This window comes from Capsella rubella, unplaced genomic scaffold (assembly GCF_000375325.1).
Source record: "Capsella rubella cultivar Monte Gargano unplaced genomic scaffold, Caprub1_0 scaffold_2, whole genome shotgun sequence".
Taxonomy (NCBI): Eukaryota; Viridiplantae; Streptophyta; class Magnoliopsida; order Brassicales; family Brassicaceae; genus Capsella; species Capsella rubella.
The window spans coordinates 3,649,031-3,667,433 of record NW_006238922.1 but is presented as its reverse complement, the minus strand read 5'-3'; the positions used below and the strand labels follow the sequence as shown (position 1 = coordinate 3,667,433).

Below are 18,403 nucleotides of genomic sequence, written 5' to 3'. Positions count from 1 at the left end.
TATCTCCTTTCATCTAATGACTTCACCAAATGTACCATTGAAATAATTTTTTTTCCCTAAATTTAATAATTTATAAAATATTCTACAAATTTCTGCATCCCTATTTAATTCTTTGTTAAATATGCATATAAATATCAGAGATTATCGATTATATTTTTTATATAGTTGTATATATCCGTTTAAAATTGCCTAGGCCCCGATTAATTATGCTTTTTTGAAAATATAGGATAAACTGAAGGTTTAGGTGCTAGGAGTTGAAACTTGAATCACCACCTAATTCTCCTATCTCGCTTTCTTGAACATTTTTTTTCATTTTGTTGAATTTTTGAGCTTTCTTGAACATTTTTGAGCTTTCTTGAACATTTTTCACTAATCATATCTATAAATTTTCCAAATTGTATTTTTATAGAAAACTATTTGAAATATCTATTACAAATTATGTCGTATCTTAAGGTCATCAAAACCATATTCATATATGCTGAAGCCTGAAAGGTACGTACATGTCTTTCTCAAGTGTTACAGCCTAAATAGAGGATTAGGACTACATATATTTTCTATGTACATATTGTACTTTCCACCGTAAATATAAACTTAGACTTACGTCAACATCTCACCTTATTTTGGCATATTTTAAAACATGGGCTAACCACTTAAACTTAGACCATCTTCATTGAGGGTATCTTAGAAGGCTAAGATACCCCACTTTTTTAAAGAAAATATCTTATATAAAGATTATTGGTGGGATCTTAGAGGCTAAGATCCCACCAATAATGATGTACTAATTACATGAAAACACTATATATATATATATATATAGTATGATAATGAATTATCAATTCAAAATATATGCAATGCATGCATACATAATATTAGCTAGTTCCAGACAAATTACACGAATTGAAAGAACCGAACCAATAAAGAAACTAAAACTGAAACATAGGTTTTCTCCACCGGTTCGATTGCTTACCGTCATGTCCGATCCCCATTGATGGCCGAAGCCATGGCAACTCTGGCAGCGATTAGAGTTGCAACTGCTTCGGATCTATCCAATGTCGTTTTCGCTTCTGACTCGTTATCACTAGTCAAAGCCCTCAATCTGGCGTCTCCTTCGATGGAGCTCCATGGGATTCTACACGATATCCTTCTACTATCTTCTAGCTTTAATTCCTGCTCTTTTATCTTTATTCCCCGTGATTGTAATCGCCGTGCTGATGCGCTGGCAAAAGATGCTATTCGATCTGTAAGAAACAATATTTAAGATGAATGAGAGTAACTGTTTGACCAAAAAAAAAAAAAAAAGCTGTTCGATATAAATACTCGAATCGATCCTACACTTACAGAACTGATGAAAGTGAAACTAAATTGATATAGTTCACGTGCTTAATTAACACTCAAAACATAATTATATATTCAAAAATTTAGTTATTTTTATACTAGAAATAAAATTATATATTAAGAATATTCAAGTAACTGAACTCGAATCGAATAAACCCATACCGAAATGAAAATATATAGTCAAAAATACTCGAAATACTAAAAATACCCAAAATGGTCAAAAAATGTCACCAAATTTTTTTTTTTTGGATATTTTAAAATGATAACCAAACAAATAATAGAAATATTTTTATTATTAATCAGTTTTTGATCCAACTCCCTGATCTGGATACCATTCGGTTCATGTAATCATGTTAATCTTAAAATTAAGAAATGTATAGATATGATGACCCACTCACATAAGATTGTACATTATCTTCACTCATTCAAATGTGCACAATAATAATGAATAAGACTAAGGTCAATACACAAATGAATAAAAATAAATCAAATCAATTTCTTCCCATTTTTATCCCGTAATTTCAACAGTTAACATATAAGACCCCATGAGACTCACCCTTCAGTGCTTTTAGCATCCTAATTCATATGGATTTAGGCCGCACTTCAATACCATCAATCACAATGCCACTTTTTAGTTGATATCCTTTAACCTCAGTGAGACTCATAATAATCTCATCATCTTCTCCTTCTCTTGTCTCAAACTCTCCTAACTCAATCTCCATCCATCCGTCGTCTCTACTTTTCGGCTCTCTTCTTTTCCCGTCCCCGCCAACCGCCTCCACGGTTGTCGCCATTCGCTCTTCTCGGTTTCCGTAAAAGAGCCGCTTCATTTGTTGTTTCTTCTCATCCAAGCAACTTAGATAAGTTGCACTCTTACTAATTTGACCATTCTTAGAATTTACTGAAGTCTCAGCTGGAACTAAGTCTAGTCCATAAGCGGTTTTAGTTACTTTCATAATGAGATAAGCTACATATCTTGTGTTTGGTGATAACACTTCGGTTTGGATTTTACCCTTAATTTCTAATCTATCAGTTGCTTTAAGTTCAGCTGACTCCGGAAATCTGAAAATTTTTAAGATAAATACTATTAATACTTTAAGAAATCAATTAAAAAAAATTATACATGTTGACAAAGCAAAAATATTTATTTCAAGATTATTTGTTTTTGTCAAATTTTTTCAAGAAAATAAATTAATCAAAACTGACCTAGAATCTGAGACATTGCTCCAAGACCAGTAAGATGCATGGTCACTATGAGTTATGGAAATAGCTCTTGCTGATAAAATGTATGAAATTTTCCCGGAAAATTTATTGATCTTGAACAGCTGAAATTGCATAAGAATAAGATATTAATTATTAGTTCAAGTTAATAAAACAAAACAATTTTTTTCTGTTGTAAGTGTTAACTCATAAAAATCTAACCTTTCGGGCATTATCTATGAGGATGGAATCGCAAAAACATCGATAAATCTCCTTTTTGGACAAAAAACTTTGATGATGATCAGTAGATTGAGAGATTATGCTTTTGTAGTCAGAAGGTAGAAATTTCTCCCATACAAAATCCGAGTCTCCGGCTAACCGGAAAACCGAAGACACTTCCGACGATGATAATGCATCTGCTGGAGAAGTGAAGGCAAGAATATTGGCTACACATGCTTCTGGTAACATCATCTTCTTCTTTTTCTTATATGAAGAGTAAAATAATTACTAATCTTTAGAGTGATTAATCTAAAAAAAGAAAATGGTACTGAGTTATCAAAATTTTGTTTTGTGATTATGGGATTTGCTCTGATTTGTTTTGGTAAGAGATGAGTTATGCTTGGAGATAATATATAGTGGTGCTTGGCATATTTTTGCTGACCATTTTGGAGCAATGGTCAAATATTATCGAGTTAGATATTCTTTATTTGGAAACTTTATAACGTAAAATTATGGTTGTTGGCCTAAAGTAAAAGATTGGTCTTCCAAAAGAGAAAGTTCACGCGTAAGTGTAAATTGTCCTATGAGTTATATTAATTAGAGACTTGTGAGTTACGAGACCAAGCACTATAATTTCAGACCAACTCTAAAAAACTTTTATACAAGACCGATATTGTGGAGTTGTTTCTAGGTAATTAAGATCAGATTGGTCAGATTGAATCCTCAGATTATATACTTTTCGATGCAACTAAAAAGTTATGAGTTATATGGAAATTAGTAAAATACATTTTGACAATCTTTTGTAACAAAACTTTTTGCTATAAAATCTATAACAACATCTAACTAATTATATAAATCTTTCTACAGTTTAGATACTATATATATTATAAATAAATTCACATATATACATATCAATATGCTCAAATATTCTATGATGTAACATGGTTATCGAAAACTAGATACTACGAGACTACTAATGGATGTATAACATCATTTATTATAACAAATACAGACTATTAATTACATTGAACAAAAAAAACTTTAGAAAGATTCAAGTTTTTATTTATTTTAACAAAACAACAAAAAGAAAAAATATATATACATATATCCAAACGTAACCAAAGCAATACACATCTTTTCCAGTGGGTCTTATGTTCACTCTCAATCTATGGATCCACCACTTTTATCTGGCCTCACGTTTTTTCACCAGGCCCGTGAGCTCATCTATATCCGACGATTGGTTTGTTACATCCGGGAGGTTTAAAGACTTGTTTACCAACTTTACACTTCACCACATGATATTTTCGTGTATTTTGGTCTTACTCACACAGTCTCGACAACTATTTCCCGGAAAGTCACCCATATTTTGACTACTCCAACATAAACACCCTTAACTGTGGAGTTATCTCAAAATCTTTGACTGGAAAAATATGTGTACTTGAATGACATAAATGGCTAAATTAATTTATTTAAACCTCTTCGCAAACCAAACAGTTGATTCACGGTTATTTCATTAATGATTGATATCATAAAATTTTATGTATTCATATTTTTCTTTTTAGTAATAGCATTTCTAAAATATTTTTATTATCTGATGGCCGGAAACCCAAATACATTGGCGATTGCCTTAAAGTCATCATACCATATTTGTCAAATCATTTAGAGTTTTCTTGGTTATTTCCGGAAACTAAAGACATTATATAATGGTTACAGTTAATACAACTAGTGTTGTCAAATCATGTGCCATTGACATTTGACCAATGTGTGGGTGGGTTATATATATTGTATATTAGCACCTCTATTTGGAAGTTTGACTCCTTGACCCATCATAACATTTTGTAACTTTTGTATTTTATCCTAAGCAACACTTTAATCATTTTATTTTACTTACTCATGAGTGATACATGTGATTTGAGTATATTTTATGCAAGTGACTTCGACACTTACTATAAAATAGTATTTTTCTTCATCTAGGCATACCCTATGGTCCATCATTTTTTCCATAAAGTATTGGTATGCATTTTTCACATATTGATTATTTTAATATCACTTCTATCATGTTTTATTTTAAAAAGCTTTCAAACAAAATTATATATATTTTTAATTATATAATTAAAGAAATGAATAAATTGTAATTATTCTTAAAATAACTTTTAGAAAAAGACAATATTCTATGCGAAAAATAATACGAAAAACATATAAGAAACTATTTCAAAACATAGGACGATAATTAAAGTAATTAAAACAATATATCTAAAAGACATAATTTTTTACATTTGAGTAGTTAAATTATTAAAAATTATAGATTTATGAAACAATGAAATATTTATATGGTATTAGATATATCTCACATCGATGGTGAGATAGATCCTTGGGTAGTATATATATGATGTGGCAACACTTCTCCCTTGAGTTAGCTTTTGGAATTAGTTAGGCCACATTACTAACAAGATTTTTATGTAAAGTAACAAATGCAACCTAATATATCAAATTCTATTTATAATGTTGACAACCATGAAAACGATGGTGATTATCTTAGCACCAATGAGAAATGCACCAAAAAGGTTTATACAAAAATTCTGTCACCAAAAAGGTACGAAATAGTTTTGGGTAGTCTACATCCTATCGATCGAGGCAGATGAGTAGAGATTTTGAGGGTTACATGTGAATGTGTCATCAAAATCTATTCATGTCGTTCATAAACACATAAGGACATATTAGGCTATTGATGCGAAAGTGTCTATACGTTCATGACTCATGAGGCTTTCCCAATCTGATGACAACATCGCACTAACATTATGAACACACTTTTTTCTCTGCCAAATCTTCTCTAACGAACTATTATGACTTATGAGCAATTTATATCATTACTTAGCATGACAACATCGCACTAACATCATGAGCATGAGCATCTTATATCTACTTACGTTCCTAATTCGATACCTAAACCTACATGTAAACTCCAACTTGTATTATTATATAACAGAAGATTAAGTTCATAATTATAGTATTAATAATAGTTAATTAGATCTTATAATATAATGGACATGCACAGTTTCAAAAGTCTCATATGTACATCATCTTCAACGAGCCAAATAATTGAAACTTTGAAAATTCTACTCTTTCGAACGTGTACAATAACAATGGATAAATAAAAGACTAATGGTCGCAGCCATAAATAAATAAATGAATTCAGGTTACACACAAACCCCCTTGGAACTCTCATCTTCCATTTCTATACCATACTTTAAAAAATTAACAAATTAGACCCCGGCTTCCATAATAATCTTGATCCTAATCCATGGATTTAGGCCTCACTTCAATACCATCAATCACAATGCCACTTTTTAGTTGATATCCTTTAATCTCAGTGAGACTCATAATAATCTCATCATCTTCTCCTTCTCTTGTCTCAAACTCTCCTAACTCAATCTCCATCCACCCGTCGTTTCGACCTTTCGGCTCCTTTCTTTTCCCGTCCAGGCCGACTGCCTCCACGGTTGTCGCCATTCGCTCTTCTCGATTTCCGTAAAACAGCCGCTTCATTTGTTGTTTTTTCTCATCCAAGCAACTTAGATAAGTTGCACTCTTACTAACTTGACCATTCTTAGATGTAACCAAAGTCTCCGCCGGTAATAAGTCTAGTCCGTAAGCACCTTTGGTTACTTTCATTATCAGATAAGCTCCATATCTTGTGTTTGGTGATAAAAATATGGTTTCGATCGTACCCTTGATTTCTAATCGATCAGTTGTTTTAAGTTCAGCTGATTCCGGAAATCTGAAATTGTTTAAATAAATATTGTTAATAAACTAAGAAACAACTTAAAAATAAAAATATTTTTGATATATAAGAAAAAAAATTGTTATTTTAAGAAAAGAAAAAAAATTAACTAACCTAGAATCTGAGACATTGCTCCAAATCCAGTAAGCTGCATGGTCACTATGAGTGATGGAAATATCTCTTGCTGATAAAATGTATGAAATTTTCCCGGAAAATTTATTGATCTTGAACAGCTGAATACAAAAAGAGGATAATATTAGTTCTAGTAAATTAAAATGAATACAAAATTTTCTGTTCAAAGTTGGTAAGTCATAAAATTACGAACCTTTCTAGCATTATCTATGAGAAGAGAGTCACAAAAACATCGATAAATCTCCTTTTTCGACGAAAAACTTCGATGACCATCACTAGATTGAGAGATGAGGCTTTTGTAATCAGTAGGTAGAAACTTTTCCCATACGAAATCCGAGTCTCCGGCTAACCGGAAGACCGGAGAGACTTCCGACGACGAGAATGCATCTGCCGGAGATGTGAAGGCAAGGATATTAGCTACACATGCTTCTGGTAACATCATCTTCTTGTTTGCAACGTAAAAAGCTAATAAATCTTGATGGGTTAATACTAGAAAGGGTTTTGTGATTATGGGGTTTGCTTTGGATTTTTTTTTGTAAGTGTAGTGAATAAGTTATGCTTGGAGATAGAGATGGTGACTATATATAGTCATGGTGAGAATAGTTCTGCTGACCATTTTGGACCATTGGTCAAAATTTATTTATTTATTTGGAAGCTTAAAAACTTAAGTAAAAGCGTTTTGGTTGTTGTCCAAAAGAGAACGCGGAAGAGAAAGAAATATTAGCACAACTAAACTATTATTTGATTCTCACATGATCCACTAGCACAACTAGACTTTCTATCTTAAATTTGAAAATTATCCTAAAATTAGATCAATACTCAATATTTTAATAGCCAATCAAAATATAACAATATACCATATCAATTTTTTATCCAAAAAAAAGTCAAAAATTATAATAAGAAAATAAAACAAATTTGAGCCATTCTTTTATAAACCCAACCGAAAAATGATTTCGTTTAATTATAAAATCTAAACCCTAACCACTATTTTATCAACCCAACCGAAATATAATTTCGTTTAATTACACAATCTAAACCCTAATCACTATTTGTCAACCCAAACCGAAATGTAATTTTGTTTAATTACAAAATCTAAACTCTAACCACTATTTTGTCAACCCAAACCGAAATATAATTTTTTTATTTATAAAATCCAAACTCTAACTACTTTTTTATAAACCCAAACCAAAATATTATTTCCTTAATATAAATCCTACATAATTTATTTCCGTATTTTGCTTTCTTTTTTATTTTAATTTTTATTTATTTTTTTAAATAAAAAAATGACATATTGTTGTATTTTGATTAGCTATTAAAGAAGGGGTGAATAAGAGTGGTTTACCCCTAAGGATAAACTCAAGTACTTTTCCTAAAATTACTATTAAACACGTTAGTCCAAAAATATCATACACGGTAACAATGATTTTTCTTTCATTTGACTACTCACTAAAAAATAATTTTTAAGGGTTGATAATTATAAAGTTTGGTTTTGGGTTTAGGATTTAATTCTTAGGATTTAACTTTTATTTTTAGTTAAATCTCAAAAAGTGAAAAGTGTGATTAGTGGACTTTCCATGAAGGTTACAAGTTTGGCATGAACACATTGGTACAAACAAACAAGTGTATTGTTGTTAATAGGTACAAGAGTTTGACATTGTAAGTTTTGAAAACACCGATAAATTATGGAAAAAGAATTTAAATTTATTATAATTTTGAAATCTTAATTGAAAAAATATTTAATTTTGTTAGTATATGATTAAATTCAAAATTTCGTTATGTGAAGTCAATACCGATGAGACTAATATGTTTCAGTTAGCAAAATTTTTGATAATTAAAACGAAAAAGCAATAAAAATACATGGACGTTTTGTATTCATCCAATTCTCAAAGTTAGGATTTTTGAAATAGTTTTTTAGTTTTTTTTTGTTTAAAATACTTGTTTACAAAAGTGAATTAGGAGTATGAAAAAAGAGGTTAAGAAAAGAGAGAATGGTGAGTAAACCAATTGTTTTATGAGAAACGATTATCAAAAAAGTCAAGTGAAAGGTAAATTAAACAAATCAAAACATGTCTCGTAATTATATTGTGTTTTTGCTTTTTATTTTTGTAATAATATAAGTTCTAAAAGTTAAAAGTGTGATTAGTGGACTTTATTTATTTTTGATATAGATTATGCAGTTTTATAAATAGCAAAATAAAAAAATAACCATGTCATATTAAACAAAATATGTTGTTTAACAATAATAATAAATTGCTCAAATTTTTAAAATTCAAATAAAACCAAAAGAACACTAATAATACATCAATTGTATACGATAATCAATTTTAATCGTATGTATTATTGTTTGCGAAAGAATAAAAATCCTATGACTTCTTAAATCTGACCAGTAAAATATTTATAAGGTTTTACACCATATATGAGTTTTGATATCTAAGAGTAAGCCACAACTCCCTGAGTACAGACGACTATAAGAGCCAGCCACAACTAGAAAAAGCAAAACAACTCCTCTGCAGCCGCCAATAAAGACCATCTACATGATCACAAACCTCAGAATCATAAAAAAAAACTTGGAATAATCAGTAAATGTAGTTAACGACCTAGTGGCCAAGAGACAAGAGGTTTGGTTTCGTTAGTTTGGATTTTGGAATACCTAAGGTCAAATCATGGGGGTGTTGGTCTAGTTGAATAAGGTTCTACACCAAACTTTTAGAGTCTCTTTCACATTTCAAGATCCAGCTTCTTTGTGTAAAATGTTTATTACTAATTGACTCGATGAAGAAGTCTCTAATCATTTAACATTGCTTACAATCTAATTGACTTTAGTTTTAATACCACCACTAGGTGTGACTTTCCCAACATCTCTAGCCGCCAAGACTCATGGTCAACTTAGTAGTGGTAAGATATATAATTAACCAATTAAACCAAATTGTTCTTGAAATGAAAAAAAAAGACTAAGAAGATTTCTCAATATTCAAAGTAGAAAACATTGATCATATTAAACAACTGACCAAAACAAATCCACCAATTCTAAGTTTCATTTACAATTGAACAAAGAGGTATGAGATGAAGAAACTATAGAAGTGTTGGTGGGTTATGTTACTTGGATGGAAACTGATAACTAGCTTCATTCAACCATATTGCTGCTGTTGCCTTCTTCTTTTAGGAATTGTCTTAGGAGTTCGATTGTCTTACGGTAAAGGTTCATATCGATTCCATCCACATTTCTTCCTGTTCGAGCTTTCAAGATCACCTAAAGAAATGGAAATCAGTTTTCAAATTGGTTAGCTATCAAAGACAATTTTATCATTTTCAAACACACAGTTCAGCCTGGAAATGGGTACTAGTGTCTACTGCTAACTAAAACTCAATATAACATTTTACAATTTTCTGCTTTTAAAGAAGTGAGAAGAGAAATCGATTTTAAATACGACCTTTCAGAAATGCTCATGAATATCACAACTTTCATAGTATACTTGTCTAACTGAGATGCTGAAACTACTTCTTCTCAGGAAACCAAATGCTCGATGTACGTTAGATATACTCGAAAGGCTTCAAATACTACTACCATAAATCATTTCTGAATGAAGATAACTAAACATTGTAAGGACTAAAGATCTTTCAACTTGAATAAAAGAAAAGTTGAAACTTTCTACAAAACCAAAGTCCTTTAACAGAGTTCATAACTTCAAGATTTGCCATTTGGTAAACTTGACCTCCCAAAACCTATCCTTGTTCACCTTTTTGGCATATCCGCAAACACACAAACAAGAAAAGAGAATCTCTTCATCCTAATCCAATACTCAGGTTTTCTCATACCAACAACGCAGACACTACATTTAAGTTAAAAACCCCTAATGAAAACACCAACTAACCTCATTATTGGGTTGTTCAATGTGGATCTCTCCAATAAACTGGTAAATCGAACCAACCCTGAAACTAACATCTCTTAGGTTCTGAGCATTAATCTTGAGACTTCTCCCTCCATCTTCAATAACACCAATACCAGTCACAACTGAATATACACTCAACCTGCAAAAACAACATCATCAATTCTCATTACATTGATACAATCTCTCAGTTCATGACTTATAAAAATCAGAAACTTACATTCCTGTAACTCTGACTGAAACAGCTTCCTTGTAAAAAGGAGAAGAAGGGTAAAGCTCTTGTAGAGTAATGGGTACACCAGGTTTCATTTGAGACTTCGCCATTGATTTCACAATTTCAACAAAACCCACAAAAGTCTCGATCTTTCGATAATCCTCAGCTTCTAGTATCAAACTGAAGAGATGTTAACTAATTAGCAAAAAGATCCAAACTTGACAACAAATAAGTTATAATCAATCAGTGAACTATATAAATCTGCTTCATGTCTATATGAAATCCAAACAAGTTTGAGGTTTCTAAGTAATCAGAACTATAAAAATCGAAACTTTCAGTGAAAAAAAGATTGAGGAAGAAACTATAACTTACACAGAACGAGAGGTTTAAGGTGAATCGCAAAAGGGTTTGCTTTGTGTTATGTAAAAATCCTAATTTTTTTTTTTTTTTTTCTTTTCGAGAGAGACTCAGTTTTGTGATTTCCTTAGCTACAGACTCGATTAAAGAACACAGAAACGATTTATCATCTGAAACTTTTGAGTAACGTTGCCGGCGTGAGAATTATTGCTGACGCCGGGATCTTACTCGGAGCAGTAAAGGAAAAGGGATGTAAAAAAAAAAATTGTATCTACCAAACGACGCTGTTTTTGGGTTAACGAGAAAAAAGATGAATATATATTTCACTAGTTGTTGACCCGCGCGGGAGGTTTATAAATATTTTATTTTATTTTTAGTTATATTATAATTTTTCGTTGTTTTTTTTGACTTTTTACTGTTGTTATTTTTTGATATTTATTTTTTCATATCGATTATTTTTTCAATTTTATAGTAATTTAGTATTTGAAATGTTTATCATCATTTGCTATTCGTCAGAGGTCGATGAAAAGTTTATGCAGTATTCTCTCTTTTTACTAAGTATGTGATTAAGATAAAGTTTCCGGTGTCTCGGTTTGATATATTCTATGATCTGGCTTGTTTCCCGTTTTTTCCTACGTTCGAACCTGTGTATTCCGGCCAATGATTTTGAAATCGGTATCGTTGTTGCAGATGTGTCGCTCTTGTAAACAATGGTTCTAGAAAATGTTTTCCCTGTTCCGTTTAATCATCCAGTTCCAAACTCGTGTATCCCATGTTTTTATGATTTTTTGAACCGGTTTGATTGTTATGTGTTGGACCTCATGCCCATGTTTTTTTAGATTTTGTATTTTGATTGTTGTGAAAGTGTTGGACTTGAAGCCCATATTCTTTTGGATTTAGTAAAAAGAAAAATGATGATGTGGTGGATGATGTGGCGCTGACGTGGCGGAAGGAGAAGAGAGTAAAGGTAACTTTATATATATAGATACTGTAGACCTGGGAAAAAAACCGGACCAAAATCCAAACCGAAATAGATCCAAAATATTAGATTCATATTCGAACCTGAAATTTGAAATTTATTTATTGGGTACAAAACTTTTTTACCCGCAAACCCAAAACCGAATCCAAACCCGAAAATACCCAAAATATAAATGTATAAAAATAATTTAGGGAAAAATGTTATAAAAATCTCCAACTTACCATTTTTTGCCCTTTTAATCCTCAACTATTGCGGTGGTCATTCAATACTGGATTTCTCGTTGACGTTTTTTTAAACCACCAACTTCTGTTGACCGAGCCATACTAAACATGTCGTTAAATCCTCTAAAACTACATTATACAAGAATCAAACTGATTTCTAATCAATTTAAAAAGAAAAAAAAAATTCATATTTATGCTTAAGAACATAGGCAAGGAGAGTTTCATCAAGGCCACAAAAGCCAAACTGCAAGTATCTTTGTTATGGAAATCATATGACTTCTTCCTTTGTCATATGACTTCTTCCTTTGTTTGATATATGATGTGTTAACTGGAAGTGTTAATCTCTTTCAATATCTCTAAATGTTAAGTAGAATACTAAGTTAAGTTATGTATGTTTTACATGTTTAATAAAAAAACACCAAAATCGTACTTATTTTTAACTTTACTATTGAATAAACTGTAAAAAATTAACATTATTATATATAGGAACAAGTGTTAATCTCCTTTGTACATTTCTAATGTGTAATTACAATACTAAGTTACAAAATTACTTTATTTTACAACATAAATCTACAAACATCAACCATTAAAATAATAAAATATTTAATAATCTAAAATATTAACCATTTAAATCATATTACTAAAATTTTGAATATTTTGAACCACATTTGTTTTGTTGTTTATATGGCCTCGTAACCATTTAAATCAGTTTACTAAAATTTCTTATATTAATTAACCCATAATATAATTTATAGATGATAGTATTTTTGACTAGTTTTACAATAATAAACATGAAACTTTTCAACGATTACATAGTTTCGAGAAAAATCAAATATATATATTATAAAATCACATTATTAAATTCCAAATTTTTTATCATATAATCAATAAAAATAAACTTATGGAAACCCCATCATAAATATCTAAATATATCCATAATTAATCACTATGTAATTAAATCATTTTTTGATAACATTGAGAACTATTTGCTCGTTGACAAAAAAAAAAGAAAACTATTTGCTCCAAACTAAGTTATTTGATGACTAAGAATTATTGAGAAAATTAAATAAGACAATACATATTTAAAATATAGTCGAGTTGTCACAAAAAGGCCACGAAAGGTTTTAATTGTAAAGCACCTGATACGAGTAGCCAATGCAGATTTAGTGACTATATTTTCTCGGTGGGTGGGATGGTTAAATTAACAGTATCAACCATAAAATGACGACAAAAGTATTTAGTGGCAAAATATTTAGTAGCTTGTTTTAGGATTTGTAGACTAGTTCAGGGAGTTCATTAACTTTTGAATAAATTAGATGAGAACAAATATTCTATTCAAAAATAATTTCCTTGAACTTGTTTGATATTCATGAACAAATTTTGAACTCGCCACAATTATTTGTTATTCGCTTTTGTTGAATATTTCTACGCATTCGCCACCATTAAATTTATTTAGTCAAAAGTTCTTAGTTGTATCTTTTGAAAACCGTCATAGTAAAATTCTCATATTCATTTTTACTTTAAGACAATATCTTTATAAACTAATTAATATTTCTTTCATATCATTAAATATCAGTCACAACAATAATAATCAAAATTATTTTTATTTTATTTTCTTAAACAAAATGAAGACTCATATTTTCTTAAGATATTTTTGAGAAAAAAAATGTCTAAAAAAGAATTCACATGTATCTCGTACCAAATTCAAACAAATTGAAACTAAATAATTCATTTTCTTTTTAACGTATGACTGAATTTGGTTGCTTTTGCGTGAAATTAATTAAAACTGGTGAGATGAGGATTGTCGTTACTTTTGTCAACTATGCATTTTTAAGAAAATGTCTAAATAATAATTCACATGTATCTCATACCAAATTCAAATTCAAACAAATTAAAACTAAAAATTCACCGTCTTCTTAATGTATGACTGAATTTGCTTGCTTTTCGTGAATTTGAACTGGTCGGACAAGTATCTTCTCGATTGTGCCATAATTAGATTTATTTTGTCGACAAAAGAAAAGAGCTGGTTCAACTTTTTTTTTGGTTTTAATATTTTAGGTTCTAGAATATAAATCATGTTCGTAATCAAACTATATTTCGGTTATGTTTAATTTTGATTAAGGAAAATAAATTGTGAAAATAAATAAAATTAACTAATCTATATATCTATACTAGTCAGTTGCTCGCGCTACGCGCGGAAATTTTATTACTTTGTTTATGAGTAATTTATTTGTGTTTTATTTCGTACTTATTTTCTCCACTACAACATATTTTTATTTTCTATCTCATGTTGTGTTTGTATAGAAAATCTATTTTACTTTAGTTTCGATAGTAGTTGAGAAATTAAGTGTCTATAATATAAATCGATGTATAAGCATAAACAGAAGTGTTATAGAGAGTTGTAGAAAAATGTGTTATTAAGGCTCCCACCAAATAGAGATTCTGATGATGTTAATATTGTGGATCCTTTTAATATATATATTTTTTTTTTGACATCGCTACAAATTATAAGTCTCTCTTTGAGAGGGACCGGGCTCGAAGCCGGATCTTGTGAGAAGGCAAACAGAGTTGAGAACTACTAGCCCACTTGCTCCTTCTCTGTGGATCCTTTTAATATGTTAGTTCAAAAGTTGAGAATGATTTGTGGATTTTGCGTGGATTGTTGTATTTTTTATTTATTGATTTGCCGATCTCTTGTTTATTATCTATTTACTTTGGTTTATTATGTTTTTATTTGTTATTTTTATTTGTTATTTTTTTGTTATATTTGTTATTTGTTATTGTTATTTAACATACATATTAGTATAATCTACTTTATACTAATTTAACATATTTATTTTATTATAATTATTATCTGAAAGGACTTTTCATTTTTTTATTTGAAAAAACTTGTTTACATGTGTATAAATCTTTAACTTAAATAATAAAATGGTATAAATAAATTATTAAAATTAAATAGTAAAATGATGTGGATGATGTTAGAAACATCAAAGGACTTTTCATATTTCTTTTTGAAAAACTTGTTTACATGTGTATAAATATTTAGATTAAAGAATAAAATGATATAAATAAATTATTAAAATTAAATAATAAAATGATGTAGATGATGATTAGGATGATGAGGTGGCTTAAGGAGAAGAGAGCAAAGTTAACTTTATATATATAGACTAGTTGTTGATCCGCGCTGCGCGCGGGAGATTTATAATTTATATTTGAATTTATAATTTATATTATGATTTTTTAAACGTTTTATTGTTGGTTTTTTACTATTGTCATTTTTGTTATTCTATTTTCATATGGATTTTTTTTTCAATTTTGTATTAGTTTAGTACTTAATATGTTTATTGTTATTTGCTATTCGCCAGAGGTCGATGGCAAGTTTCTGCGACATTCTCTTTTTTCGCTAGATATGGGATTAGAGAGATAATGTTTCCGGTGTCTGGTTTTGATCTATTCCTTGATATATGTTCTAGGATCTGGCTTGTTTTTTTGTTTCTTCCCATGTTTAAATCTGTGTACTCTCACCAATTGTTTCAAAATCGGTGCATAGCTGCAAAGGAGTTGCTCTTGTAAACAACGATTCTAGTAAATGTTTTTTCGATTTATCCTTCACCGGGTTGATTGTTGTATCCGACGTTTAACTATCCAGTTACAATCCGTCGTTTTCTCGATCTTTCTTAACCGGTTTGATTGTTGTGCAACCGTTGGGACTCAAGCCCATGCCCTTTTGAAATTATTAATAAAATATTTTTTAAAAATTGATGATGTGGCGGATGATGTTGCGCTGATGTGGCGGAATGAGAAGAGAGAAAATGTAACTTTATATATATATATAGATATATAAAGTTACCTTTCCTCTATTTTCCTTCCGCCACGTCAGCGCCACATCATCCACCACATCATCATTTTTATTTTTACTAAATCCAAAAGAATATGGGCTTGAGGTCCAACACTTTCACAACAATCAAAATACAAAATCTAAAAAAGCATGGACATGAGGTCCAACACATAACAATCAAACCGGTTAAAAAATCATAAAAACGTGGGATACACGAGTTTGGAACTGGATGATTAAACGGAACAAGAAAAACATTTTCTAGAACCATTGTTTACAAGAGCGACACATCTGCAACAACGATACCGATTTCAAAATCATTGGCCGGAATACACGGGTTCGAACGTAGGAAAAAACGGGAAACAAGAAAGATCCTAGAATATATCAAACCCAGACACCGGAAACTTTATCTCTCTAATCACATACTTAGTAAAAAGAGAGAATACCGCATAAACTTTCAATCGACCTCTGATGAATACCAAATGATGATAAACATTTTAAATACTAAATTACTATTAAATTGAAAATATAATCGATATGATAAATAGAAGAACAAAAAATAACAACAGTAAAAAGCCAACAAAACAAACAATGTAAAACAAAAAAAAATAACGAAAAATTATAATATAACTAAAAATAAAATAAAATTTTTATAAACCTCCAGCGCGCAGCACGGGTCAACAACTAGTATGTATATAAAGTTAGCCTTTTCTCTCTTCTCCTTAAGCCACATCATCATCCACCTCATTTTATTATTTAATTTTTAAAAAAGTATACCATTTTATCATTTAATTTTAATATTTAAACCTATGTAAATAAATTTTTCAAAAATGAATATGAAAGGTCTTTTTTATATATTATACAGTATAAAACTAAAAAAGATAATTGATTAAAAGTTAAAAAACTTACTAATTATCGATTATACTAACAAATATATAAATAATAGATTATAGTTTTTAGTGAATGTTTAAAATATATATATGATTATATTTACACAATGAAAACCAAAATATAATGGGATTTAACGGGAATAGAACAAAAAATAAGAAATTTTGAGAATATAAATCTATCTAATTTATGTCTCAAAACATTTTCTAATATAAATGAGATAGGTCGAACCGAAACATGAATTCTCATTTTTTATAAACATATAAAAAGGTAAAAATAAAAATAATATTTCTTTAAAAGTTTCCAATATGAATTTAACTATTTGTTTCCAATACAACACATATGTTAAACTAATAAACAAAATAAAAATTAACTATATTTCATAAAATTGAAAATTAAAATAAAAAACATTATTAAATGAAATAAACTTAATATAAAGTAAATTATACTAATATGTTAAATTTAAAAATGGTTCCATATGAAAAAACCAAAAAAAATATATAAAACATAAAATCAGAAAAAAATATAATAGTATATAAATGATCATTACGAGATATAAAATACGACAAATCCAAAAAAGGAAAACGTAAAACAAAAAATAATAAATTATGACAATATATAAAGAGATAATGTAAACAATTAAAAATACAACAATCCGCCCGAAACCCCACAAATCATGTTCAAATTTCATGGCAACATATAAAAGGGCCCAAAATATTAACATATAGATTTATATTTGGTAAAAACCCTAATAGCACACGTTTCTCGATGATTCTCAACCGCACTTCCATTTACGCTCACACTTCGACTTATACTATACACACTTAATTTCTCAACAAATAATGAAGCTAAAACTCAATAGTTTTTCTATACAAACACAATTTAAGTTTAAAAAAAGTAAAGTATGGTATAGTGAAAAAATAAGTAGGAAATAAAATACGAACCAATTACTCATAAACAACATAATAAACTCCCGCGCGTAGCGCGGGCAACCGACTAGTTTTAAGTAAACTACACTAAATTTTTGTTTGTTTGTAAATATTTAGTTGTTTTAGTGAGTTTTTGTTTTGTTTTGTATAGTTTCTCATAATTCGGTTTTGGTTCAGTTTGAAATAAAACCTTATTTTTATAATTCGGTTTAGGTTCGGTTTTTGGTTCAGGAACTTTGGCTCGATTCAGACATTTTACCAAGCCTATTTTAAACATTGACTACTAAACCCTAGTACTAAAAACATCATGACCAAATCATTTTTTTTTTTTTTGTCATGACTAATAACAGCACCAAAACCGTAACGCTTAATGGTTTCGCAAACACTTTTTTACTAGCTTACAAGAGTGAACACATTTATAATTTC

At 29.6% G+C, this 18,403-nt stretch overlaps 3 protein-coding genes across 4 annotated transcripts; all 3 read right to left on the bottom strand.

Moving 5' to 3' along the window:
• Window positions 1–969: 969 nt before the first annotated feature.
• Window positions 970–3,006, bottom strand: LOC17894567 (F-box protein VBF). The gene is given in 4 exon segments (XM_023787557.1): window positions 970–1,238; window positions 1,892–2,397; window positions 2,542–2,660; window positions 2,758–3,006. Coding segments are annotated over 4 exon segments (1,143 nt in total).
• A 2,873-nt stretch (window positions 3,007–5,879) lies between these two features.
• On the bottom strand, window positions 5,880–7,109 carry LOC17896430 (F-box protein VBF). The gene is made up of 3 exons (XM_006302588.2): window positions 6,861–7,109; window positions 6,650–6,768; window positions 5,880–6,532 (listed from the first exon to the last, which is right to left on the bottom strand). Exons 1-3 carry the CDS (start codon window positions 7,107–7,109, stop codon window positions 6,049–6,051), a joined length of 852 nt encoding a protein of 283 aa, XP_006302650.1. The 3' UTR covers window positions 5,880–6,048.
• A 1,984-nt stretch (window positions 7,110–9,093) lies between these two features.
• On the bottom strand, window positions 9,094–11,371 carry LOC17895080 (CST complex subunit TEN1). 2 transcript variants are annotated; one of them, XM_023788053.1, is made up of 5 exons: window positions 11,141–11,371; window positions 10,775–10,948; window positions 10,540–10,696; window positions 9,768–9,917; window positions 9,094–9,197 (listed from the first exon to the last, which is right to left on the bottom strand). In XM_023788053.1, the coding sequence occupies exons 2-4, from the start codon at window positions 10,876–10,878 to the stop codon at window positions 9,792–9,794; spliced, it is 387 nt and encodes a 128-aa protein (XP_023643821.1). In that variant the 5' UTR covers window positions 10,879–10,948; window positions 11,141–11,371; the 3' UTR covers window positions 9,094–9,197; window positions 9,768–9,791. The 2 variants fall into 2 exon arrangements, with proteins under 2 accessions (XP_023643821.1, XP_006302958.1); XM_006302896.2 differs by lacking the exon at window positions 9,094–9,197 and having other exon boundaries at window positions 9,573–9,917; window positions 11,141–11,370.
• Between the last annotated feature and the right edge of the window lie 7,032 nt (window positions 11,372–18,403).